This window comes from Dermochelys coriacea, chromosome 1 (genome assembly GCF_009764565.3).
Source record: "Dermochelys coriacea isolate rDerCor1 chromosome 1, rDerCor1.pri.v4, whole genome shotgun sequence".
NCBI lineage: Eukaryota > Metazoa > Chordata > Testudines > Dermochelyidae > Dermochelys > Dermochelys coriacea.
Window position 1 is genome coordinate 352,160,736 of NC_050068.2, and position 27,704 is coordinate 352,188,439.

General features: G+C 56.9%; 2 protein-coding genes across 4 annotated transcripts in view; one reads left to right on the forward strand and one right to left on the reverse strand.

Annotated features, from left to right (window-relative positions):
* Positions 1–27,704, forward strand: part of SND1 (staphylococcal nuclease and tudor domain containing 1) — a 504,867-nt gene that overhangs the window by 407,462 nt on the left and 69,701 nt on the right. The gene's annotated exons all lie outside the window — the stretch shown is intronic.
* Positions 18,146–20,667, reverse strand: LRRC4 (leucine rich repeat containing 4). The gene has a single exon (XM_038374261.2). The coding sequence runs from the start codon at positions 20,562–20,564 to the stop codon at positions 18,627–18,629; it is 1,938 nt and encodes a 645-aa protein (XP_038230189.1). The 5' UTR covers positions 20,565–20,667; the 3' UTR covers positions 18,146–18,626.

Sequence of the window (27,704 nt, forward strand, 5' to 3'; positions counted from 1 at the left end):
GGCACAGACTGGAGGGAGTTCAGAGAAGAGCCCCAAACGTGACCGGGGTGCTGCTCCCCTGCCGGCTGGGAGGGAGGCAACGCCAGGCGCACGGCGCAGTGCTGATGTTGAATTACACCAGCATCTTGTCTTGCTGTCTGTGCTGCGGGATCCACTCTGTGCCAGGAGAGGGGTGGGCAGCTGGACCTGTGGGCCTCTGCCATCCCTGCTCCTGGGGGCTGCTGGCTGGGCAGGCAGGACATCACAGGGTGGGTTTTCCCTGGGCGAAGGGGGATCCGTGTGCTCCAGGGTTAATCGGGAAGGGAAAGATCACTGGCACTATCTGTGGCTTTCTGGAGCGGCATTGTTCGTACAGACAGGCTGCAGCAAAGATACCGGCTCCAAGCCCACGTGCCGGGTGGTGCCAATCGAACTCAGCTGCCCACGGCCGAGCGAGCGCAAGCATTGGGGCTTTGTGCAGATTGATCCGCATGTTAATGTGAGCCCAGTTTCAGACATTGCCGTGAACCGCCGTAATTGTTTATGCCGTAATTTAATTAAGCTCCTCTTCCCTGTGTGTGTGTTCCAGAGCAGGAAGGGAGCAAGTTGGCGTCATCGTGACGCCCTTGTCGTGCCAGGCCCCCCCCCCAGAGAGGGGCGCTACAGCCAGAAAGCTCCTCTCTGATCTGCCACCAGCCCAGGCATCTGCTCCCACCCCCGATACAGAGGCTTATTGACTGAGCTCCCCGTCGGACAGCCCGCTGCTCCAGCGCTGTGGCGGGGGGAAGCCGCTCTGGTAAGCCCCTCACCTGGCAGTGGGGCAGCACCCGGTCCTGCAGTGACCAAGACGCAGCAGCCATCCATCACTCTTGCAGACGACATCTTTCCTCTGATCCGGGGTGGGCTAACCTTTTGGCCCGAGGGCCACATCTGGGAATAGAAATTGTATGGCGGGCCATGAATGCTCACAAAATTGGGGTTGGGGTGTGGGAGGGGGTGAGGGCTCTGGTTGGGGGTGCGGGCTCTGGGGTGCGGCTGGAGATGAGTTTGGGGTGTAAGAGGATGCTCTGGGCTGGGCCCAGGGGGTTCAGAGGGTGGGAGGGGGATTAAGGCTGGGGTTGGGGTCTGGGGAGAGGCTCAGGGGTGCAGGCTCCGGGCGGCAATTACCTCCCTGAAGCAGTGGCATGTCCCTTCTATGCAGAGATGCGGCCAGGCGGCTCTGCATGCTGCCCCGCCTGCAGACACCACCCCTGCAGCTCCCATTGGCTGTGGTTCCTGGCCAATGGGAGCTGTGGGGGTGGCACTTGGGGCGGGGGCAGTATGCAGAGTATGCTCCATATAGGAGCTGGAGTGGGGCCATGCCACTGCTTCCAGGAGCCTGCTCCCGGGCTGGAGCGCAGGAGCAGGGCAAGCCCCAGACCCTGCTCCCCAGCGGGTGCTCGAGGGCCAGATTAAAACAGCTGGTGGGCCGGCGTTTGCCCACCCATGCTCTGACCCCTCGCGCCTGCCTTTGAAACGCGGCTGATGAAGTCCGCTGAGTCGCAGGACATGGAATGATTAGCTCATCAGTCACAGCGGCTGCATGGAGTAACCCCATCCTCCCCCGGAGATGCTGAGCCCCACTGAGAGCAGGGTGGCGGGGGCTGGGAGCCAGCACCTGGGCTCTATCCCTGCTCCAGCACCCACTTGCTGCGTGATCTTCCCCAAGTCAGTTCCCAGTCCGTAAAGCCAGTTGAATAATCCCCCCCCCCTCCAAGGTGAAGGATTGACCCCACGCTGGGGAGAGGCTGTTCACCGGGGGGAGGATGAGCCTGGAACTTACAAGCATGCTGTAGTGATGACACGGCTATGGCAGAGCCGTGCTGCAAGGAGTGCGGGGGAGGCACAGATAGGGCTAAAAAAATCCCAGCCTTGGAAACTCTGGGCTAAGCACAGTGACCGCCATGAGCCCCAGCAGCCTCCCTTCCTGCTGCCCTCATTGGTGCTCTCGCCAGCTGGGGGGCTGCATTTTGGTGGCCACTGCATCCTTAGCTGCCCTTGGCGGTGGTTTCTGTTCCGTGGGGCCTGGAGAATTTCCCCTTTACTCCTCCCACCCTCCGAGTCCTGCCTCTCACCCCACCCCCGGTCCAATCCAGTGCTCCAGAGCCAGTCAGTGCAACCCTGGGCTGCCCAGAGGGGGGTGCTGGAGAGGCAGCATAGCTCTTGGCAGATTCTGCGCAGCGCCGGAGGCTCGGGCCACGGCTGGGTTCCTGGCAGGGGGGCCTTAATCCCAGGTGGGAGGGACCCGAACCGAGCTCTGTTCAGCCCATTAGGGTGGGCCCTGCCTTCTGGGGCGCTGGGAGGAATGACCTCTCTTTAATAATGGAAAGGTACCCTGGGAACCCGTCCTCTTCCCCTCCCCCACACGACAGGCCCACGCGCACCCCGATGCGTGCGCACCCAGCTTTGGAGTTCAGCAAAAGCAGCTGCTCTGCCGGCTGCAAGGTGGCCGATTTCTGCGAAATGAACGCGGTTGGGAGGGAGATGGCGCTGCACCGCACGTTCATTGTATCAGAATCTACCTTGGGGGATTTTGCTTGAAACAGTCAGGACGGGGAGAGATTCTAATTAAACGCAGGTGATTAAATCATCGCGGAGGCCATTCCAGGTCCCGTGGGGTGGATTGTCGTCACGCTGCAGGACTGAAAAGCGATTTTGGGTCGAGCCCTTGACCCCAGCGCCATGTTGCTCGTGGGACGGGCGGTGCTCACGGGGGGCGGGAGAGGATGGGCGGTGCACATGGAGGGTGGGAGAGGACGGGCGGTGCTCATGGGAGGCACTTTGCAGGCTCTGGTTCTCAAGTAGCCGGCCTGCAGAAGTGAAGCGGCAATTCAAACGGCCGTGCTGGGTATTCTGTAAAGCAGGGTGGAGAGTTGGCCGTCTGGACTCCTGGGTCCCATCCCTGCTATGCAATCATTCATTGGGTGACCTTGGGCAAGGTTCCGTGACTCAATTTCCCCGTCTCTGGTATTGGGATGCTGCTGATTGTAAAGCACTTGGGTAGAAGAGGGGAGTGTTTGCCCAGGATGGCGTTGCTGTCTGGTATCTGGGCAGCCCGTTGACCCCTGGAGCGTGTGAATTCAGAGTGCAAAGCTGGCAGGGCCTGGCTGCGCTGCTGTCTAGGGCAGAGGGCTATGGTGCTGGAGCGCAGGGCGGGCAGCTCGCTCTCAGCTACCTGCTGCTGGGCACTTGGGGGTAGGTGGGGATTATGGGATTTAGTGTCGCTGCAGTAACCACATCACAGGGGACCCAAAGTCCCTGCCTACGCTGTGTAACCCCGTGGGCGGCAACCCTAAACCCGGCACTGTGTCCCAGCACCTGCAGGCCCCTGGCCCAGTCGGTCACCAGCCATGCTGCATGTGACGTGGGCCACGTTGGAGCCATTCAGGCTGCTGAGCGGGTGCAACGGGGACCAGGCTCTGAGGAGCACAGGGTTTGTGTCCTTTAGGGACTGAGTCAGCGTGTCCACACCAAGCAAGAGCTGAATGTCTGGGCCAGCCAGGCTGCAGGGCGCCCCATGCCAACCTGAGCAATGAGGCAAGTTCCCTTGGCTTGTTCGGTGATGGTGTGGAGGGGCTGCCCTGAAGCCCCTAGAGAAGAAAGGAGCGGTAGCATCTCCTCCCGGCACCAGGGTCCAGGGCACTCATGGCCCTGGGTGGGCACATGCCCTGTGGTAGGGACGTCCTGCAAGAGGCCCAGGTGGAGAGCGCCACGCAGGGAGGGCTCCCAGACTGACGTCAACATGAGGGACTGGGAGGTCCCCAAATCAGAGCTCTTGGCACAAGGCTGATGGCCAAAGGGCCACCGCTCTCGTGGGGATCAAGAGCAAGGAGTCAGGCCATGGTGCGTCTGGCCAGTCAGCACAGCAGAGGCGTGGATTAGCCACCAAGGCAAAGCCAGGGGCCAGTGAATGGTGCTGTTTAAAACAAACGTACAGAAGTATTTCACACAGCGCGCAGTCACCCTGTGGAACTCATTGCCAGGGGATGCTGTGAAGGCCAAAAGAATAACTGGTTTCAAAAAAGATGTAGGTAAGTTCCTGGACAATAAGTCCATCAGGGGATATTAGCCAAGCTGGTCAGGGATGCGACCCCATGCTCTGGGTGGTCTTAAGCCTCTGTTTGCCAGAAGCTGGGAATGGGTGACAGGGATGGATCACTGGATGATTCCCTGCTCTGTTCTGTTCCTTCCCTCTGGGGCGCCTGGCATTGGCCACTGTCAGAAGACAGGATACTGGGCTAGAGAGATCGTTGCTCTGACACAGCTTGGCCGTTGTATGGTCTGGTGCTGTTCCAGCAGCCCACCGTGGAGGTCTCCAAGATGTGAGAGCAGGAGGATGCTGAACCCTGGAGAGCGATCGCCAAGCCAGAGCCTCACCCGAGAGCTTGCTCAGAGAGCAGTTTGCAGGAGCCAGCAAATGGCAAGGCAGGGAAGTATTTCTCCAGGCGCCTTCCCTCAGGTTCTGCTGCTGACGAGGCTGACATGGGAGATCAAGAGGGAGCAGTTCAGTGCCTTCCCCAGGATTCCTCGCTGGCTCCAGAAGCCTTGGCTGCTCTCGGAGATGGCGCGCCCTGCAATGATGCATCCTCTTGCAGCCAGCACCCACGGTGCTGAGATCCTGAGGTCTGAGCCTGGTGGCTGAGCAGAGCCAGAAGAGGGGCCTGCAGGGCCATTGGAGCATGTGCTGGCCAGAAAACAGTCTGTCTACAGTGCCAAACACCCATGTGGCATCTGAAAAGAGAGCGTCTCTCCAGCGCTTCACATTCAGCACATCCACTGGCTCCCGCCCCAGTCCATCCAGCCCCGCGTCCGTCTCTGACAGTGGCAGCACCAACTGCTTCCGAGGAAGATGCAAGAACCGTGCAGTAGCAGCTAGGGGATGATCAGCCCCCCATGAAGGTCTCTTACCCACCCACCCTCAGCCCCCAGCAGAGATTGGCTTTAGCTCTGAAGCTGGAGGTTTTATATCCACTCCGTTAGCTGTAACAACTCTGGATAATTCTTGTGATCCACCAAAATGTCCATTCCCTCTCTGAATCTTGCTAAGTCTTGACCTCAGTGACATCCAGTGTCAGGGAGTTCCACAGACTAACGTCACCTTGTGTAGAATTTGATTGGTTTTGAATTTGATATTGAATGGAGCCAGGCTGAGCAGATGCTCCTGAGCCCCAATCTCTGTCCCTCTCATTATTTAATCCTCATTCCATCCATCTGGTCTTGCATGTCCTCACCCACTGCAGCCATTTCTACAGCATGAGCAGCCTCCTGCTTTGTAACCTCCAGGGGCAGCTCCTCGGTGGCAAGTGCTTCAGCCTGCCTGGCTTTGGAGTTGGAGGGCTGGGGATGTTCTTAGCAGCTCCCACATGTGCTGCCCCAAGATAGAGAGGTTCGTGTTCCTTGGAAGATTTCACAGCTGCTGGAAGCTCAGTGCTTCGTAGCTCCTTGAGGGCTGCCTCGCAGCCCAGAGAGCCTCTGGCACGTGTTAGACATCAGGAGAGCCCTGGAGATCTACCCGAGGCCAGGGCGGGTCCAGGATCCCATCTCCACATGGGTCTGTGATCGCTCCAGGACAGCAACCAAAACACAAGGAGTTGTCGCCGTCTGTCCAGAGGCCCTGCCTGCTGGACTCAGCCACGGCCCAGTCTGACAAAAGGCTCTCTCCCAGCAGCCTCTGAGACATCCTTTGGCACCAGCGTTCTCTGCCCGTGCCACCTACCTATATGGCCTGGCTGCATGGCTCATATGGCCTCCATGCTCCTCCTCCACTCATCCTTGAGTGGTGGGGTCCCCAGCTCAGAGCACGGGGATTTGCCTTCCTGTCCACGCAGTGTTCCTCCCCTCACCTGCTCACTGCTCTGACCCTCTTGAAGTGGTGTTGGGGGGTGGCAGGTCTCTAGGGCCAGAGGAACTCTTCCGCCCCTTGGGGTCCTTTGTCCGGGTTATTCCCCGAGCACATCTGTTCTCTGCTCCCATGTTGGGATCAATGGAGCTGCATCTGTTGTTCGCAGCCAGCGTTAGGGAGCTGAGTCCGGCTGGGCTAAGTGCAGCACAGACACGCTGCTGCCTCAGAGAGCTCACGGTCCTCTACAAGGCACAAAGAAGCAAAGAGACTTATCCAAGGTCACTCAGCTGGTCAGTGGCAGAGCCAGGAATTGAATGTAGGTTTCCTAGGCCAGCGCTTTCCCTGCTGCTGCCCACTGGGCCCCTGAGACCAAAGCTGCAGCTACCCCAGCCCAGTCTGCAGAGAGGATGAAAGAGAACTGGACCAGCAAGGCCAAATATTCCTTTAAAGGAAATGCTGGTGGAGAAGAGCTGACTGGATAAGTCTCTCTCTCTCTCTCTCTCTCTCTCTCCACCCCCATCCCCCCAAATTCCAGGTCTCTTGGGGAAGGGGGTAGGATTTACTGGCCATGCCCCTGAAGGTTCGGGGTTAAAGCAGGGATGCTGTTGCTGCTGGAGTGGCTGGAATAACAGCCCATCCTGTAGCAAGGCCATTTGCTTTGGGGGAATGACAGCCTGGCTTTGATGAGTTCCCTCCACAACTTGCCCCTCAGAGGAGCGAGAGCTCAGGGAAACCCATGTCAGCAAAAGGACCCAGCTGCTGAGAGTCTTCTAAAGAGTAACTGTCTGTGTGGAAGAAGAGAGGGGTTGGGACTGGGGGATCGGCCAACAAAGGAAAGGGGGGGAGGTGCAATGCTCCCTCAACTTCCGGCGTGCGCCTAAAGAGGGTTGTTACACACACACTTTCCCTCTCTCTCTCTCTCTCTCTCTCTCTCTCTCTACTACCATAGCAGGGGAACAGAAACCAAACAATGCAAATCAGTCTGACTAATAAGAAAAGGAGGACTTGTGGCACCTTAGAGACTAACAAATTTATTAGAGCATAAGCTTTCGTGAGCTACAGCTCACTTCATCGGATGCATTTGGTGGAAAAAACAGAGGGGAGATGCATCCGATGAAGTGAGCTGTAGCTCACGAAAGCTTATGCTCTAATAAATTTTAGTCTCTAAGGTGCCACAAGTCCTCCTTTTCTTTTTGCGAATACAGACTAACATGGCTGCTACTCTGAAGTCTGACTAATGAAAGCGTTGCTGTGGTTGTGAGGCTCACTAGCCAGGGGCTACAGAAGGGCCACCGTCTGATTCCTCGGGCTACTGTAAGTGTGGAGTAGTTCTGACTCCAGGAGGGTCGCTGGAGTGAGCGAGCTCAGAATCTGGCACGGGACGGCCACCCCGCGGATGGTTCAGGTGCGTGTGTGTGTGTTTGCACGCTTGTAGAGCCCAGCACTGCTCCAAGTGTGACATGCTCGCACGTGTGCATGGTCCATCCACCGGCTCTTGCTCCGGCTTATCTTCACCCCTCCCCCCACCCCGTTCCCTTCAGTCACTCCCCCATCCCCACCTTGCAGCCATGCGGCACCTTCCTTCTCCAACCTTGAGGAAGCCAACTGACTGGGGAAAACAGGCTGTCATGTCACCAGCAGTGGAGTCCATTGGGAAATCAGGGAGGCTGATGCTAATAGGATAAAGTATTATTCCAGCTCCTTTACATCCAGGAATTGTCTCCTGGCAGGAGCAATAGCTTACAGCTCGTAACTGCTCCCTGGGGCGTGGGCCAAGCAGGGTTGAAAATAGGCTGCATTGGGTCCTGCCTCCGTGGTCCTGTCTGAGCATTTACCTCTTAGTGGGTGTTTCCTTTGACACCAGCACCGGCCACACCGCTGGCAGAGCTGTAGCCTGCTCTCTGGCTGGGAACAGCGTAAGAGCTCTCTTGAAATCGTTAGGCTCTCTAGGGTGAGCGGGCAGAGCCGTTCGTGGCCTCAGCCCTCCGGGGAGGGGAGTTGTTGGGATGCCAGAGGGAGCGTGGACGTACCCACCTAGTGGGGACAGGAGAGTCTTGGTGGGAGAAGTGAAAACCAAATACCTTCTAATTTTCCTCGTCTGGCAGGAGAAGGGGGATGTATTTTTAAAATATTGTCTCTGGCTTGCTGCTGACTCACCAGCCAGGTGAAGCAAGCGAGCCTATGACTAACCCAGCGCTAGCTAATTTTGGGGAAGGATCACATTCAGATTGACAACAGGCCTCTAGCAGTTGGTTGTGCTGGAAGGGGATAAATGGCTTGTGGTTTTATAGTCATATTGGAAACAGTATCTTCTAATTTGTGTGTGCGTCGTACCTCGCCACTGCAGATCTCACACACCCACACACTAGTACACACAAAGTTTTGTGCGATATCTCTACGCATCATAAATATTAAACTATATCAATGTAATGTACAAAGCTGTAGGCAATCTACAGTATATAGTAGGGACATTACAATCACACAATATATGTAAATGTGCATTATCTGTATTGCATATGGCTAATACACATGCAGAATAGAGACATTTAACTCTATACACTGTAAAACCATGAACCATTTATATATACATACTAATATATGACAAACGTGTGTGTGTGTGTGTGTATGCATATGTGTATGTATATGTAAAAACTGGAGACTAAATGTAATCATTAAAGTGTGAAATACAGGACTGTAGTTCTTTAAACTTCTCCATAATTGGCTGGCGTAGCTTCCACCCATCTGATGAATGTGTACGCACCCATATGCACATGGTATATTTTTCGTGGGTTACAGGAAAACTACCATGGGATATAAAGAGATTCTAATTACAAAAAATCTTTTTTTTTTTTTTTTAAATTAAATGCATCTTTTGTGTCCCTCATTGCGACACATGGGCACCTCTTCAAAGTAGAAAAACCCCAAGGGGTGGGACTACGAGACCCCCCACAAGGGTGCGTGCCAGTCGGCTGCTGCTACTGTAAACTCATGCAGATCTGCAAAAACATCCGCAGCAACGAAGCCAAAAATATCTGCAGCAGAAAGAATAATTAACGTTAACCCCAGCTGGGTTCTGCGTGGAACGTCTCTGAGCCCTCTGTCTGAACAGCCCGGGCACTTTGGCATCGACTTGTCCATATGTGGGGACTGTCCCCAGAGGAAGGCATTTGAGCGCTCCTTAGAACGGACTGGAGCACCGAGCGGCCCCTCGCTGCGTACCTGCTGGGTTCCATTGAGAAATTGCTCAGAATCAAGGCCAGACTCCTGAATGCAATTTCTGTGACAGGAACCATAATTACTGCCACATAGCGACACCCTAATCCTGTCCCCCTGTCCCCCACGGCAGCTGGGCTGGGCCCATTTGGGAAGCTCTTTCAGAGGGGAAAGTGACCGAATCCAAGGAAGGACTCCTGTAGTTCAGCTGCCTCTGATCAGTTTCATTGCAAAAGCAATTGGCCGTTTTAAGGCTGGAAGGGAACTATTTTAGCTTGAGCTCCTGCGTAACGCAGCCAGAGGGTTTCACCCAGGGATACCGGCACCGAAGGGAAGGATTTTCCTTAGGCAAAGCATGGTTTGACTCTGAAAAGTCACTGGTGCTGTCTCCTCGTTGGATTCCATGGTTGTGTCACACTGATGCCATAACAAATTTGCTCTGTTTCAAAGTAAACGACTGCTTGTTTTTCCCCTAGCTGCCAGCCTTGCAGATTCTGCCTGGGCTGTAGGAGGCAAGCTGTGATCTTTCCTGTTCTAGCATCATCACCGGTGAGAGAGAATCCTGCTAGCCAAATTCAGTCCTTGATGACATCTGTGGAACTCCATTGTCTGCAGTGCAGGCTGCAGGAGCTCAGCCGAAGCCCTGCGATTGGCACGTCTTGATGATGCTCGAAGAGGCACAGAGCCTCCCCTTCGGCTGTGTTGGCTCTGCAGGCTGAAGGGGAGTAAAAAGGAGTGACAACGGTGTTGTCATTAAGGGCAGCCGCTGGGAGTCTGAATCCGCCCTGGGAGCAGATCTGCTGAGCTTACAGTTATTTGTCAGTCGGGCCACCCTGGAAAAACTAGCTGCTTGTCCTAAGTGCTCTCCACTGGGGCTAGTCCCACCCAGCCCTTCACGGGAACCCACAAAGCTGGCCCAGTGTGAGGCTGGTGTCATGTTTCCAGTGGGACTCCCTCCAGTCACCCTGCCTGGTTCTCATTGCCCACGAGAGTGGCACTGAAAGCCAGAATCACGTGGCAATCTGTCTCAGTGCCCGACACATGCCCTAGCCCTCGGGCACAAGAAACGCAGCCTCAGCCTGGAATGGCTGGGAGAGGAAGAGGGTGAGAATACCTGCTCTCAATAGATGGCCCTGGCAGCCTTGACAGCCTCCCGCCTCTGTCCCAACCAGCTTCCTTCTGGGAGGTGCCAGCAGCTCCCCACAGCAGTGTGGTGGGCGAGACCCCTGCCAGCGCCATCCCAGAATGGGGAGGTTGCGGTGCCGGGGGGGGATTTCTCCGTGTTGCTGCGACAAGTACTTCTTTTGAAAATGCATCATCTTTGTTAGTAAATATTTGCCTTTTGCAGGCATTGCAGCTAATTGCTGCACGTTCCCTGGTGCAACCTGGGGGGCGGGGGCGGGAGGGGCGCGACGGGCCTCACCAGTGACTCATTGAGAGAGTCCAGAGCTGGGGAACCCACCTAACCTGGCTGTCATCCTGCCCCTGAGAGCCAGGAGTTCTAATCCCGCTGACACCTTGGACAAGTCATTTCCCCATCCCTGTGGCCCGTCTCTCAGCCACGGGCAGGAGCTAGTATTATGCAGTGTTTCCCTCGCGCGCGCTCACACTGCAAGTATAGCAGAGCCCGGGGGTGTGGTATGGAAATGTCTCTAAAATCCTGTCGCTTTTTGTGGGACAATCCAGTCACTGTTCTAGGTTGGTCTAAGCCTGCGCCTGCGTCATTATGCCATTGGTACAGACACAACACAGCCTGCATCGTGGCAGGGGGTTCGGCTCGCTGGCCTTTGCAGTCCCTTCTAACCTTGCCGTTCTGTGACTCTGTGATCATCTGATAAACTCGCCCTGGGAGTGCCTGACCTCTGGATTTTAGGAATCCAGGCCAGGTTCTGAGCTGGCTTCCGGACCTGTGTCTGGGGTCTCTTTGGTTGGCATGCGTGGCACTGGGTATGCCTGGAGCCGGAGTGGGTGTGTCTGGGAGGTTGTGCTGGCCTCGAGGCGCCGTTTATCTCGTGCTGGAGGCGACGGAGGAGTATTCAAAGCAGCTTTGACAAGGACTCCAGGATGCGGCGTTAGGGCCTTGCACTGTCTGCCAGCAGCACTAACAATGCACAGGGCCTGGCCCAGCGAGGTCTCCTCGCTCCTGAGCGAGGCGCAGAGGGAGTGCCCTTCCCAGGCTGCTCTAATCCACCCCGGGTGTCGTCAGAGCAAGCGCTGCCCTGGGAGGTTCTATGTTCCGTCTGCTGTCCATGCACCCCTCCTGCAGCCCCTTTCCCCACAGCCCTCCCCGGGGGCCTGGCTCCCTATCTCAGAGTCCTGTACTGCAGGCCATGACTGGTATGGCAGAGGAATAGCTCAGATTGCTCTGCCTGTCCCTTCTCCCTCCCCACCTTGTCCGTGTGATCCACGAGCTGCCCCCTCGATAGGGGGCTCTGCTGGTAGGCGCAGGGGGCAGGGAATGGGTCCTGGCTATTATGGAAACTGCTTCCACCCCATTGTGGCTGTTGGCTGTGTTCCTGCATCTCCCCTGGACACCTGCCCAGTTTTGCTAGGAATTGCTGGCTTTTTGGGATTCCTTCTAAAATAGCTTCTGAGTCTTGACTCAGCCCCCTGATTTCCAAACAAGCTAGGGGGAGGGGGGAAATGCCAGGGTGAGCCCAGCCCTGGAGTCATAAAACCATTCCAGTGCCTGCTTGTCTGTGAGAAATCAATGGTAAAGGCTTCTGCCCAGAATCCCCTGCAAAGATTGCCCTGCTCTCCATCCCCGTACACCTCCCCTCTGGCTTCTCCAGCTGGCCTGGGCTGTTGGCTGATCAGCCATGTCTCTGCAGCCCCCGAATAAACTGCCTCCTGTAGCCTTAATTATTACTGAACGATATTCAGGGAGCAAAGTTTGGCAGTGCTCAGGGAGGAAGGGAAGCGAACGATCTCTCTGCTCTCTGCTGCCTCTCACAGCTGTAGGGCTCTACCGCAGCCGTGCTCTCGGGCAGCAACTCAGCCCCGGCCAAAAGCTCTCCCCTCGCCGGAGCGCTGAGACACTTGCTTTCCACCACAGAACTGAGTTCCTGAAGAAAGAGGCGGCTGTTCTCGCTCTCCCTCTAAAGTCATTTTTTTTTGCTATAAGCAGAAACATTATTTGCTTTGGTATTTTAATGTAAAGCCCAAATTAAAACTGAGTGCTTAAATAAAACCACTATGTGGCTCCAGCCCGATCCCTGTCTGTCTGCCGATGTATTAAAGGGTTTAGGGGGAGATTCCCCCCCCCATCCCCCCAGGAGTAGGAGGGCGGAGGCGAGACTGGGGGAGGAGACCACAGAGCAGGAAGAGCCCGGAGCACAGACCTAGTTTGTGGCTGAGCTGAAGCAGAAATCCGAGCGAAGTGGTGCAGCATTTTCATTAGCCGATCAGTCGGAGTGATAGAAGCTGGCCAGGAAGATAAAATCAGACATATGTTTTGACAGAAACACTCCCAGTTTCCATGAAATAAATAAATAAATGGACGAAATTAAATGTACAGAACCCCAGCGGGAAGCTCCTGCAGGCACTGTCAAAGTCTGAATTGTTGGAGCGTTTGCCTCTGCAAGGTGCAGAGGTCACAAGGGTGGGTGGCTCCCCCAGTGGTTTGGGGTCTCTGCAGCCTGGGGCAGGGAGGTTAATGACCTTCCTGCCTTTGCTACAGGACTGCGAGGTACTGGCACCCCCACGACACGCAGCCCGCCCTGCTCGCTTCCAGGACACAGTCTTCTACTTGGCCCAGGCCCCTGTCCTGAGAGTCGGACCTTTGGACCTGGCCGTGTGCCTGGCAGGCTCCTGCCATAGAGCCAAAATCAACAGTCATGCTCCCCAGACACATGACCCCGAAATGCTGGGGTGGGTGGAAACACTCAGCAATTTGTTCTTTAATTATAGAAAACGGGGAGGCTCGCCAGTCTGTGCTGAGCCTCGTGCCATCCTGTCTCGGGGGCCGTGACTCCCCATCCTCGCCCCTGGAGTTCAGCAGGCCATTTTTCCTGCAGACAGAGCCTTGCCCCCCAGCAGGTGTCCGGTGAGAAGTCTCACTGGGGTATCAGTGCCCCGTGCCCGCCTGCCGGAGGAGACTCCTAGAGATTGCCTGGCTGTGCTTCCTCCAGCTGGCGGGGGGGTTGGGCCGTTTGCCAGGACATTGGAAATGAGCCCTCCCCTCCTCCAGAGCACCCTGGCTCCTAGAGAGAGGGGATCCCTCTCGCTCCACTGGGTCTGGGGGGTTGACAGGGCTGCAGGTTGATTTGGGGTTTAGCTCATGGCTCCTCCTGGATGTGGTATCTTGGCAAAAGTTGTGTCTAGGTCAGGAAGGCAGGAACCCTCTGGGTACAGCCAGCCACCCACTGCCCTGTTTCTGGGGGTTGCGATGCCCAAGCCCCTGGCAGGGTGTGGTGGCCTGGCAAGTCCTTTTTTGTTTGGCGGCCATTGTTGTCTGGCTGGACTTCCTCTCCCTGCAGCGTCCCAGGGCAAGTGGCGACAGGTTTAATTTTTTCTGGGCTTGGATCAGCACCAATGGTTCTCTCATTCCCCCCAATCATGGGGAACTTCTCTGTTGATGATGGCCACTGCATGGTGGTATGAGGGTGCTCAGTGATCCCATTCCTTGCAGCTGCCTGCCTGGCGCGTGGCCCTAAGGGGTGTTTGGGCAGGCAGCTGGCTCGCTGGGTAGTCTGGGGTCGGATCAGGGCAGGGACCGCCTAGAGGTGAGGTCTGGCTTTGGCTGGCCTGTTTTCTCGTTCTTGCACCGGCCCAGCCCCGCGCACGGCAACCTGCAGCATGCACCCTCCCCTGGAACAAGCTTGTGAGTGATTCATTCGTGGATTTAGCCCCTCTCTTGTTTAATGACAAATTAATATTTTACAGCAGGGGAACCTATAAATCACAGCGTTAACTGCCTCACCTGTGCCTGGCTAGGGACCTGGCCCCTATCCTGCCTGCCATGCCCGAGCGCCTGGCTGTGCAGCCCCATAGAACGCAGTGCACGCAGTATTCTTGCCAGCAAGTTAAAGAAGTATGGGCTGGATGAATGGACGATAAGGTGGATGGAAAGCTGGCTAGATCATCGGGCTCAACGGGTAGTGATCAACGGCTCCATGTCTAGTTGGCAGCCGGTATCAAGCGGAGTGCCCCGAGGGTCAGTCCTGGCGCCAGTTTTGTTCAATATCTTCATTAATGATCTGGAGGATGGTGTGGATTGCACCCTCAGCAAGTTTGCAGATGACACTAAACTGGGAGGAGAGGTAGATACACTGGAGGGTAGGGATAGGATATAGAGGGACCTAGACCAATTAGAGGATTGGGCCAAAAGAAATCTGATGGGTTTCAACAAGGACAAAGTGCAGAGTCCTGCACTTAGGATGAAAAAATCCCATGCCCCGCTACAGATTAGGGACCGAATGGCTAGGCAGCAGTTCTGCAGAAAAGGACCTAGGGGTTACCATGGACGAGAAACTGGATATGAATCAACAGTGTGCCCTTGTTGCCAAGAAGGCCAATGGCATTTTGGGATATATAAGTAGGGGCATTGCCAGCAGATCGAGGGACGTGATCATTCCCCTCTATTCGACATCGGTGAGGCCTCATCTGGAGTACTGTGTCCAGTTTTGGGCCCCATACTACAAGAAGGATGTGGAAAAATTGGAAAGCATCCAGTGGAGGGCAACAAAAATGATTAGGGGACTGGAACACATGACTTATGAGCAAAAAGAAAAGGAGTACTTGTGGCACCTTAGAGACTAACAAATTTATTAGAGCATAAGCTTTCGTGAGCTACAGCTCACTTCATCGGATGCATCCGATGAAGTGAGCTGTAGCTCACGAAAGCTTATGCTCTAATAAATTTGTTAGTCTCTAAGGTGCCACAAGTACTCCTTTTCTTTTTGCGAATACAGACTAACACGGCTGCTACTCTGAAACCTATGACTTATGAGGAGAGGCTGAGGGAAGTGGGATTGTTTAGTCTGCGGAAGAGAAGAATGAGGGGGGATTTGATAGCTGCTTTCAACTACCTGAAAGGGGGTTCCAAAGACGATGGATCTAGACTGTTCTCAGTGGTAGCAGATGACAGAACGAGGAGTAATGGTCTCAAGTTGTAGTGGGGGAGGTTTCGGTTGGATATTAGGAAAAACTTTTTCACTAGGCAGGTGGTGAAGCACTGGAATGCGTTACCTAGGGAGTGGTGGAGTCTCCACCCTTAGAAGTTTTTAAGGTCAGGCTTGAGAAAGCCCTGGCTGGGATGATTTACTTGGGGTTGGTCCTGCTTTGAGCAGGGGGTTGGACTAGATGACCTCCTGAAGTCCCTTCCAACCCTGATATTCTGTGACACAGGCCTTTCCAGCCCCCATGTGCAGGCCATGCCCAGCTGGCAGGAGTCCCTGGGAAAAGAACTGTGTGTTCAGGTGGCGGCTCTGTCTGGCCAGTGCACAATGAGGAGCTGGCATCAGCTGGCACGAAGAAAGTGACCGGGGGTGGGGGGAGCTTGCTCCTTACATCTCATTCTCAGAGTCTGGAGGGCTTTGGCCTATCGTGGTTGGGACGGATTTGGGGAGGATCGAGCCGAGACACATTATGGTGACTAAAGACTGTCGCTTTAATAATCCCCGTAGCGCTGAAATTCCCTTCAGCAGCCCTCTCCCAGAGCCCGTCTCCTGGTGTGGGGACAAGATGAAATCCCTACGCAGCTGGAGGGTCCAGCATCCCAGAGCTGGACACTTGTGCTGCTGAGCTCGCTTTGGAGCTAGGGGGAGGGCAGCTGAGAAAAGGGCTAATGAAGGACCCCCCACCATTGGCCAGGAGACCCACCATTGCAGCTCCTGGCGGCAGGGCTGTCCCCTCCTCCCCCGACACACACACACAGCTAATGGGCTTTGTCCCTCTGCACTTCTCCTTCCAGCCCCCCACGTCTCTCGCTGCCTGCAGAGCCCCCGCACCAGGCACGGGCTCTTCCTCCCAGCTGCTTTTCAAACGGCCCGTGCTCCCTGGGAGAATTTCCTTTCAGTACAATTTCTCTGCTGGCCGAGTCTATTGAGGTGCAGCACTCACGCCGGCTAATGGACTCGCGCAATGGCTGCGTGCTCTGGCTTTTGCTGAGGGGATCACCATGCAATCAGCGGGTGGCCTCCGCTGCCCCATGGATTCCTTGCGTAACTTCTGATCAGTCCGGCGCTGACAGCCGGGCACTTTCCCTGCAGGGGGGGTCGGCCTGGTTCAGAGGCTCCGGTTCAGGGAGCAGGACCCGAGTGAGGGAGGGCGTCGGCTAGCCCTGTGCCGGGTTGGCCTTTTTCTTGTTTTTAATAAGATCCTGCCAGTTCTTGTACAATTTAATTCCAACATGTAAACTAGCCCAGGCCAGGGGCTTTCAGCATCTGCAGCTTAACATGTGTGAGGCTGGGGAGAAAGCACTGGCTGTCTTGTCTGTCCATTCACCCAGGCACCTGTCTGGCCTTCCTCACTATCCTAGCTGTTTCCCTGCGCGCACCGGCTTGCTCCAGGACACCAATATGCTAACGCACGCCTTGCTAAGCCACCAGGCTCCCATTCAGGAAGCCAGCCCTCTGGGCACCATTAACTTGTTTAGGATGTGCGTGTAAATAGCACTCAGACAGGCAGGTAATCTAATACCCTGCGATGGAGAGAACTGCTGGGAACCCTGAGCAAGCGTTAATTGCCCAGCAATCCCGAAGCCAGGGGAAGGGGGCGGGGAGCTGGCTTATTGCTTGGTGGGGGGGCGGTTTGATGAGGTTGCATTTATTTCTCCCCTCTCCTCGGGCAGCTCAGCAGGCCTTGTCACTCCTCACTGTGCACCCACTCAGACCAGGGCCCTGCACCGGCCGGGAAGATACTGGACTCAGCTGCGGTTGCTAGCGCTCGCAGTGGTTTTGTTTAATTTGAGGAGAGGCTACAGCCAGCTTTAAAAATGTTCAGAACTTTTTTTTAAATGAACCTCTTTGGTTTTTCTCCCCTATCCCCCCACTTTTCTGACCAGTACCAGGTCAAAACCCTTTGGATTTGATTCTGTTTGATTTCCTCCTCGGGTCAGCTGGTCAATTTAATCCGTTAGGGACATTTCATTAAAAATTTGAACAATGTTTATTAAAATACAAAAATACACTTGTTTCTCAGAGTACAGTCAGATTGTTCTGAAGTTGCTCTTTCTGTTCTCACCCTTTAGATTTGAATCCTTTCACTTTGTTTTTTAAAGCTCAGATAAGAAAGGAAAGTAGTTACATTGTTTAAATGGACCAGAAGGAAATGCACACGACCTCCCCACAATGCTCCTCTGCTCCCTAAATACCTTTCACGGGCTGCTTTGGGGGGTAAATGTGACAGGGAGGAGAGCCTTTTTCCCCCTTCTAGGGTTCACCAGATGCTCGTGTGAGCAAGAGACTTTCTGTCAATATGACGATTCCCCCATGCGTAATCTGGTTGTATTTCTATAAACAAGTGAGAGTATTTCTGCCTTGCAGCAGCTCCGGTCAGTTTTTCTCCCACCCCCACCAGTTGACAGATATCTAAAGAGCCCTCAATTGATTGGGGAACCCCAGCAATTGGGGAGGGGGGAAAAGCTTCATCTCTTGCCACCTTAAAAAAGATGGAAAAAAATCTTAAAATTGGAGCATGGTCTACAATCATCTGTCAGCTCTCCTGCACCATAGCTCTACACACTCTCTCTCTCACACACACATGCTGCTAGGATGTCCCCTTTAGTCAACCTGACCTAACCTTCCCTCCTGGGAAAGTCAAAGGCGCGCACACGCTCCCTGCGCACCGCGGGTTAAACTGAACTGCAGGAATCTGGTGCAGTGTGGAACCATTTGACTGAGAGCGACGCCAATTTCTCTCTCTCTCTCTCTCTCTCTCTCTCTCGCTTTCACTGATCTTTCTGTAGAAGCTCTGTTGGGATACATGATACCCACAGAGCCGGTACACGCGGGCACACGCACAGCCCTATTGAGATACATGGCAAATGTTGGCATTTTTTCTTTAATACATATATATATTTAGCCCCACGGTCTCTTCATCTCTCCCCCACCCACCCACACAAAAAACCCATTATTGCATTTGTAACATTTTGGCACAGTACAAATTCTTGGTGCGTTTTTTTCCTTATTTTTTTAAATAAGATAAATCTGTAAATATCAATGTTGGGCTTTAAGAAACGATCTTTATAGAAACGGGTTTGTTACCGCATTCTGTGGAGCAGCTTCTAAAAACTGATACTTCCTTCCCCCGCTCCCCACCTGTCTCTTCGCTAGTTGTGTTCTCAGCCTCACTCCAGAAAGTCATTCCAGCTTCTTTTTTGTTTTAGATTTTGATTGTCCCCCCCGCCCCCCTCTTTTTTTAAATAGAACTTACAAGTTAGAAAATAGGTTTTTTAATTTTAATATAATCTGCTTCTCTTATCAGCCCATAGATTTAATATATAAGCATATACAAGAAAAAAAAAAGTCTCTCCCCCACTCTGTACAAAAGTTGCTGACTTTTTTTTGTTTTGTTTTGTGCATTCTATTGCATTTATAATTTCTGAAAAAAGTCATATTTGAGTTTCCTGTACTTTGTCCTTGGTGTGGGTCTGAATTATATAAGGTTCAGAGATAGTGGTTACCGTGGGGTGTAACGAATTCCCCAGGCTGTTTTCTGTCCAGTGGGCCCCGTGTGCCGATTTGTAGGTGTTGTAGTTAATATGGTCATGAATTGTAGGCAGCACAACTGCCCCCTCACCTGATACACTGGTTGGAGCTGCTGGTGCTGCCGGCATGTCCTCATCCACCTGAATGATCTCCACGGTCCGGGCGGCTGTCACCGTGCTGCACTGCTGGTGCCGCTTGCGAAGTTTGTAAAAGACAATCAGCATGGCCGCCGCCAGCAACGTCACGGCCACAAAGCAGCCGATGATGATCTTAGTGGTCTTCATCACCTCGTCCAGGCTGGTCTGCATCTTGTCGTTGGTGTCCGCTGTGGGCACCACCACCTGCTTGGGCGTTTTGGTGGTCTGGATCAGCACTGTCGTGGTGGTGGTGTATGCCGGCTGGTACCCTGTCGAAGTCGTTGGCACTGGCTTAGTGAATTTCGGGGAGATGTCTTCGGGGGAGATCTCTGTGGTTTCCACCGTGACGGTGGTGAAGAAGCTGTAGTTGGAAGTGTTGAGCTCGGCCGTGCTCACGTTGAGGTAGGCCGAGGCGTTGGAGTTCCCTGCCACATTGGTGACCATGCACGTATAAACCCCAGTGTCCGTTAGCAAAACATGGGAGAAGTTCAAGGTCCCATCATTGAGGACAGATATCCTTGGGTGGTTAGACGCGTGGCTCAGAACGGTCCCGTTAGGCAGCAACCACCTCACAGAGGACATGGAGGGAGTCCGGCACTTGAGCTCCGCCACTCGTCCTTCCGAGATGTTTAGATCCATGGGGGCGTCCATGATAAAGGGTGCGGAGCACTGGAAGGAGGTCTGGTCCACCTCCACCAGGAACTTGCCCCTCATGTGCATCGGGGCGTGGCAGCGCCCGCAACAGGTGGAGTTGGTGGGGATGTACTCCCGCAGCCACCAGGAGAGCCACAGGATGTCGCAGTCGCAGCTCCAGGGGTTGTGGTGCAAGTGAAGCTCCACCAGGTATCTCAGGGGGGCAAAAAGGTCGTGCGGCAACGAGGTCAGGTTATTGTGGGCCAGGTTGAGCTCCACCAGCGAGGTGAGGTCGTCGAATGCGTTACGCTCAATTAGGCTGATCTGGGAGTTCATAATCCACAACTTCTTAAGAGACTTTAACCCATGGAAAGATCCTGGCTTGATGTCAGGGAAGTTATTCCCCGACATCTCCAGTTCCTCCAGCCCCACCAGGGGCGTGAGGTTTGGCATGTCTTTAATGTTACACATCCCAAGATTAAGGTACTTCAGGTTGTATAATCCCTCAAAAGCCCCCTCAGAAATGTACTCCAGCTTCTTGAGCTCGCCCAGGTCCAAGCGCATGAGGGACGGGACCCGGTTGAAGGCATACGAGGGGATGCTCTCGATGGGGTTGTTCCTGAGCCACAGCTCCCGCAGCTTGGACAAATACTCAAAGGCCCCGCTCGGGATGACGGTCAGCCAGTTGTCAAACAATTCCAGGGTGTTGAGACTGGCTAGCCCATTGAAAGCACCCACCTCGATCTGGCGGATAGAGTTCCTGCCCAGCTGCAAGACCTCCAAGTGATGCAGGTGCCGGAAGGTGTCTGCTTGGATCAGCTGGATGTTGTTCTCCATGAGGTTGAGATAGCGGGTGTTGGAAGGGATGCCCTGAGGGACCTCCGCCAGGCCGCGGCGTGTGCACACCACCTTGCTGAACTGGTTACTGCAGGAACAGACGGAGGGGCAGTTCGGGGCTCCGGCCCAGGCAGCTGCTGCAGACAGAACCCACACCTGCGCTGTGAGGTAGACGACCGAGAGCAGGGCAGCGTTCCAGGTGTGGTGCACAGTTACCTGCCACAAGAGCTTCATGATGTGGCACGTACATAATTCACCATCGTCCGGGATTTGGCACAGAAAGGAGAAGGGGGCCCTATTCCCCCAGCTTAAACCAGCTGTTCATTCCTCTCGCCAGCTAACAAAGGGGCGGGAGGGGAGGGAGCTGGGGTTGGGGGGATCAGGGGAAAATGGGGTTAAAAAAAAATAAGAAACAAAGCAAAGCACAAGCCCCCCCAGCCGAGCCCCCTGCTCTGTAATTGGCACCTGTCTGGGGAGGAAGGGGTCTGTGAGCTGCTCTTTAAGCTCTCACCGCAGGACGCCGCTCCATCCTCCCCATCCCCTCTCCGGTTCAGTTTTGAATTAACAAAGGGGAAGAAGGGGGAGGGGGGAAGGGGAAAGGGGGGTGAAAGACAAAATGGCTCCTAGTAAATCCAGAGCAGGAGCCGGGAAAGCAGCGTGGAAGGAGCCCGGCTGGAGGTGAGGCCCGCTCGGCTAGGCAGGTGCATAGTTGCCTTCTGACCCGGGGAGCAACGCAGCCAGCGCTTTGCAAATTTGTCCTTGGCTCCGAGCGCCGGCTGCTGCAAGCAGCTGCTGGGGCTGCTGCTCCATGGCTGGAGCATGCACCCTGTCCCCCCGCCCCCGCCGGGAACAGCCAGACAAGGAGCCAAAGAGAATCGTGCTCTCTGCTCGCTGCCCCTTTGCCAGCCTCTTCCTCCGGCCCTGCTCGGTCCGTGCTCGCCCCCCTCCCCACGGGGGGCTCGGCTGGGGATCGCCGGAGGCTAGCGGCAGCCCATCGCGGTCGGTCGCTTTTGGCAGCTGTGCCAAGGGGTCACTCTGCACGCCCCCCCTTCCTCCCTGTGCGGGGCTGCGGTGCCTGGCCCGGCTGCAGCTTCCTCACGCTTCGCGGCGACCCGGCGGCTTCTCCGGGGAGGGGGGCGCGCGGCCGTGCGGAGGGGGGGCCGCTCTGGAGTGCCGCTGTCCTGCTGAGGGGAGCGCGCCAGCGCCGAGCCCCCCGTTAGCGCCGAGCCCCGGCGCAGGATGGGCAGGGCGGCCGGCTCCCCTCCCGCGGCCCCGGCCGGCTCCCCCGCGGCTCTGAGGTAGTGAGTTGTGGCGCCAGCCTTCCGGTGCCGTTAACGTCTTGGTTGCCCGTCGACTGCGGCGGGAGGAGGCGGAGGCGGGGCGGCGGCGGCGGCGTGAGACGCACCGGACCCCGGTAACATCTTCCCTTCCTACCCGTGCCGGCGGCAGCCCTCTCCCCCGGCGCCCGGGCTCCCCGCGGCGGTGCTGGTGCAGGCGGCAGCCGTGCAGGCTGCTCTCTCATCCTTTTGTCCTTCAGTGGGAACGTGGATGTGCTGCTGACGCATCGTGTGCTGGGCAGAGCGGGAGCGTGATGCAGGGCTCGCAGCCTCCCCCTCCTCCGCCTCCCCTCCAGGGGTTAACGGCCAGGCTGCCTTCCCTCGCTCCCTGCAAGGAGGGCCAGGGAGCCGCCGGGACGAGCGGCTTCGGGCCGTGCTGCAACAGGAGGCAGGGTGGCCGCGGACGGGGCGCCGGCGGCCCCCCGCCCCGCCGCGCCCCGCCCCCCGGCTCCCGGGGGAAAGGCCCAGCGACGCCCTGCCGAGCGCGGAGCGGGCTGCTGTCCGGGGGCCCGCGTGGGGTCCCGGGTGAGGGGGCGGCGCAGGGCCAGACGCAGGCGGCGCGGCAGCCGGGAAGCCTGGGCTCAGCCCGTTCCTCTGCCTCCCCCATGGGCTCCGGCCCGCCCCCGGGTTTCCCAGGTGCCCTCGATCCGCAGAGGAGGGGAGTGCGGCTGGGCGGCTTGGGGGTAGAACGGCCATGTCCCGGGGCTCGGGGTCTCTGAATTTAGTTGGCCCATAGCCCTTTTGGGTACTGAGGGGTGGCTGGAGCTGCGCCACCTCGTGATCCCGGGGGAGGAGGGGTGTCAGGCGTCGCCCCGTCCCGTGACCGGCGGGGGAGTGGGGTCGCCCAGTCCTGTGACCCGGGGGTGTGTGTCTGGATTCTCCCCATCCTGTGACCCTGGAATGGGTGGGGGGAGGTGTCTGGAGTTGCCCTGTCCCAGGACCCTGGGGGGCAGTTGTCGGGTCACCCCATCTCTTCCCCCCCCAGTATGTGTGTCTGGAGTCACCCCCATCCCGTGACCCCAAAGGGCAGAGGGGGGTCTGGAGTTGTGCCATTCCTTCAACTTGGGAGGAGGGAGGTGTCTGGAGTCACCCCATCCTATCATCGGGGGGAGAGTGGCCCCGTGGGGGGAGGAAGTAGCGGAGGTTGCCCTGTCTCGTGACCCGTGTGTGTGTGTGTGTGTGTGTGGAGTCACCCTGTCCCGGGGGTGGGATCTGGAGTCACCCCATTCCTTGACCCCAGGATGGGCAGGAGGTGTCTGGAGTCACCCCCATCCTGTGATCCCAAGGGGTAGGGGGGTCTGGAGCTGCACCATCCCTTGAACTTGGCGGGAGAGAGGTATCTGGAGTTGCCCCATCCTATGATTGGGTGGCGGAGAGTGGGGTCACCCCAGGATGGGCAGGGGCATGTCTGGAGTCGCCCTGTCCCTTGACTCGGAGTGGGGAGTCACCCTGCCTTGTGACCTAGGGTGGAGGGAGTCTGGAGTCGCCCTGTTCCATGACTGGGTGTGTGTTTGTGTGTGTCTGGATTCACCCTGTCCCAGGGGAGAGGGTCTGGAATCGCCCCTGTCCCGTGACCTGGGATGGGTGGGGGGTGTCTGGAGTTGCCCCCGTCTCGTGATCTGGGAAAGGTTGGGAGCTCTGAAGTTAACCTGTATTCAGGGGCAAGGGCAGCTCACTTGTAGCCTCGTGTGCAGGGGCAGGGGAGAGAGCAGTGTGGGGGGGGGGCTGTGATGCTGCCTGCGGCCCCTCTTTGGCTCCCCATGCCCCAGGAGAGGTGTGTGCAGCCTGGCTCCCTTCTTGGGGGGCAGCAGGCTGGGGTGTTTGTGAGGCCCCTTTGTGCCCTTCGTGGCTGGATCTCTCTGTGGCCGGGGCTGCCAGGGAGGCCAGGTGCGCTGCCTTGCCAGCTGGGGGCTCTCAGCTGATGTTCCACGTGGCTGATCGGTACCTCAACGCTAGGTCAGGATCCCAAAGGGCTGCAGGTCTCTCGCGCCCACAGCTGGCTCCGCCAGGCCAGGCCATACCCCACTCCACCCCATCCCATCCCATCCCATCCCATCCCACCTGTGGGTCACACCAGACCAAGCCCAGCTCCCCACCGCCCCCAAGGGGAGGCTGGGAAAGCGGCGGGGCTGGCTTAGCAATGCAATGGGCGCGGGATGGCACCCTGTTGCGTGGCTGGCGAGCATGCCTGGCAGTCTGGCTTCTCCTAGCCCAGTCTGGAGAGCAGGGAAGGGGAGCAAGTTGTCCCCCAAGCAGCCTTGGGGTTAATTCCTTTCCCCCCAGGGCAGACATGGCATGATGAGCGGGACGGGTGGTCTTGGAGTTGGAACAGCGCCCTGGGTTTCCACAGCACCTGCTGCTGCCTGTTACTGGACATTACATCCAAAAACCCTAGGACAAGAACGTTAAGGGAGCGAAGTGGAGCCCTCTGCAGTCAGGGAAGGCCACAATTGAGGTTGTTTGTGCAACCTGAGCTCTGTGCCGTCGGACGCGATGATGCTGGCTTTAATGACACGATCACACGCTGGTTTTTCCACACCGCCCCAGAGGTGCCTGAGGGCGGGGCAGCGAAGGAGGCTGGGGTCTGCAGAACCCCGCTGCAGACATGGGTGTGCAGTGACTGAGGCGGGGGATGCCGGAAGAGAAAGGAAGGTCTCACGGCAAAGACAGTCGAATGCTGCCCGGGAGAACTGCATTCTCCCCCACCCGCTGCCCCAGCGTTTCTGTGCGACGCTGGACAAGTCACAAAGGAAAATACTCAGCTGGCCATGAGCTGGGGGTTCCTCACTAGCCGGGCACCCCGGGGGCAGACCTGGAGAAGGGCAGTCAATGGTAGCTGTGCTTCGAACAGTGCTATGCACTTGCTAGGTACACTGGAACACCAGCCCATAGGTGTCTCGAGTTGGGTGCCAAAAATTAACAGATGTTTTTTGACAATTTTGGCCTTAATCTCTGCAAATCTCAGCCCCCAGCTGTAAACAGGGATGATAATCTCCCCCTAATCTCACCGGGGAATTGTGGTGAGAAATCCACTAACGTGTGAAGCGCTTGGATTCTGCGGTGAGAGCACCATGGAAACGCCCAGGAGGAAAGAAATAAATGTGCACTCGGTGCGGGGGAGCCTGGGGCATGTGAAATCAGGCCTGGGTCGCTCGCTGACGGAGGTGGGAGGCCTGTGGAAGGAACAGCCTGGGACAGTGCCCAGCCCATCTCATGCTGCAGAAAGGGGCGCAGCGCTCTGGCTGGTGACTTCCCGGCCTTTCCTGACTTCTGAGTGCTCCACTTGGCCGTCGCGCTCCTTTAGGGTAATGATTTGCGTGCAACAGGCAGCCTGTTGGTGAGGGTGGGGAAGCCATATTGACAAGCAGGGCGGCCTGGCTGCACCACCTCTCCAAGTGCTCCCAGAGAGCAGGGGAGGTGAGCTGGATCTTTGGGGGACCCTGAACTGGGGCGCCCTTGGAGCGCAGGGGCAGATGCCTGTGACCACGCTAGATTTGTTTGGAGAGGAGTGACCAGTGCTGCCATATGCTCCATCTGTGTCCTGGAGGCAGGTCGGTCGCACCTTGTGGTTGTCTTGTCATGTGCTGCTGTGGTTGAGACGCATGAGCATTGAAATCTGTCCGCTGCCGTCAGGACGTGCACGCCGTGTCGCACGTACGGCACCTGCGAGCCCGTTGTATTGGGACAAAGGCTCTATCCAGACGTAATGGAACGTGCTCGGGTCCCATCACTAGGCTGTCGCTTCTGCTCTGCCGATGAGACATGGGTGCGGTGTGGATTTTGTGCCCTTAGCCACAGTTGTGTGTGCAGGATGCAGTCTCAGTTCCATGCACAATCACTATGACTCGGTGTAGAAATCCAGTCACTGTGCCCTCCCATGGCTAGCTAGACCCCCTTGGGTGCACAGTTGTGATCACTCTAGGGGGAAATTTCTCAGGCAGGTACGCACCAAAACGGTGTGAGCAGCGGGTCCAAATGGACTGTGAATTCCGGGAGGGGCTGACTGGCTAGCGGGGACCTATGCCCGGTGTGAATGCAGCAGCTCACACTGGTTTCTCATGTCGCTCTGTGTCCTGTTGGCAGGCAGAGCTGGGTGCACAGGTGGTGGTTGTCTGGTGCTGGGGGCTGTTGGTGGGCAGGGGAGAGCTAGGTTTGTGCCCGTCCCTGGTACGGAGGGCATGTGCTGTCGGAATTCATGGTCTGGGGAGTCCAGCGGCTATCTGGCATCACACAGCAGCATCTTCTCAGTGGGCCTTTCCCGTCTTCCCCCCGGCTAGGTGAGCACAGCAGTTCCATCGGCCCCGGGCCTCGCTCCTGTCGGCCAGGCCTTTGTAGCTGGGGCGTAGGCTCCCGTCGTGCATGCCGCACGGGGCTGCCTCTTACATTCACCAAGGAACGGGCACAGAATTGGGCAGCTGTGAGCCAGTGACACGACTGCACCGGATGTGGCCTGTGTGGCTCGGGGCTGGCCTGTCGGAGGCACACGGCTGTGACAGGGGTCAGAGGTGGAGCTGGAGCCTCTCGTGGGTCTCAGAGAAGGAGCTGCCAGCTGGGCATTCTCCAGAAGCCCCCCTCTCTTCGCCCCGCCCCGTCTGCTGTAGCCCCAACCTGAGGACCTTCTGGTCATGCTGCACAGCAGCGGGGAGGGAGGGTCCTGGCGAGGGCTAGGGCTAGGGGAGGAGTGGGCAGCTGATGGCCTCTTCAGGGTGGAGCAGCCACTGGGTCCCGGACTGCGTTTCTAACGTGTGCCATAAATCAAAATAAATGGTCCCTGGGGCTGTCGGCCTTGTGCCTCCCTGGCCTCTCCCCAGGCCGGCGGAATAGCCCGGGATCTCCTCTGATCTCGGCAGGAGTGGGCCTCCTCTCCCCCCTGTAACACCCCAGGCCCGCTGGAGCTCCCCTCCGAAGCAGAGCGTGGAGCGAGGTGCCCGTTGGCTAGGGCGGGGACCCTCCTAGTGCCTGTAATGGATTGGGAGGGTCTGTGAGATCAGCCGGCTCCGCTGATGGCAGGCTGCCGGGGGGAGGGGGGTGATTAGGGTTGCTATTTTTAAATACTTGGTGCCACTCGACGCCTTGGTGGTGGGAGCCCTGCCGGCACCAAGATAGATCGGGCTAATTTTGCTGGGCTGGCTACGTCGGGTGGAGAGTAATGGGATGTAATTCTGTCTGGCCTAATGGGAATCGTTCTCCCCTGCTCCGCCTTACTCTGTGCAAGTGTCTGCTCTGCCTGATTTCAGCCCTGCCGGCTCATACACTGCCATTGTGGGATGCCCACAGTGCCCCAGCAAGCAGCTGGGCAGGAGTGAATTGAGCCCTGAGCAGGTGGTGGGGCAGGAATTGAGCTCGCGCTGGGCTGGCTTAGATAGCGGCTCATTCGCTCCCTGCCAGGCTCCGTGCTGCCATGTCCCTGCCTTGCTGCACCCTGGTTACTGGTGTTTGTGGTGGTGAAGCGCCAAGGAGAACTGGTCCCCGACCAGCACCCCGGGCTGGGCGGTGTATGAGCGCGCACCAGAGCTGGGCCCTGCAGATATGCCCCATCGCGGGTTCTCCAGCTCCAAGCCCCGCAGAAGCAGGTCCGGGGCACGAGGGGGGAGGTTTCTGGCTGCGGGGGAGCAGGTCCGTGGCGGATGTTCGCTGAGTTGCTGGCAGAGCCCCTGTGCATTGTGGGAGAAAAATTACCCTGTGAGCGAGCACCAGTGGAAACTGAATGTGGTGGATGATTGCTAATTGTTTATACTGTGGTAGCACCGTGATGAGCCCCGTTGAGCCGGGAGCTGCCCAGACCCTGTCCAGGATCCGGGGTCCCCCGTTGAGCCGGGAGTTGCCTGGACCCAGTCCAGGATCCGGGGTCCCCCGTTGAGCCGGGAGTTGCCTGGACCCAGTCCAGGATCCGGGGTCCCCCGTTGAGCCAGGAGCTGCCCTGCTGTACAATGAGAGGCAGCCCCTGCCCCAGTCAGAGTGGGCAGGACAAAAGGAAGGGCTGTCCCGTTATAGAGCTGGGAACGGAGGCCCAGAGAGGTCCTGTGGCTTGCCCCAC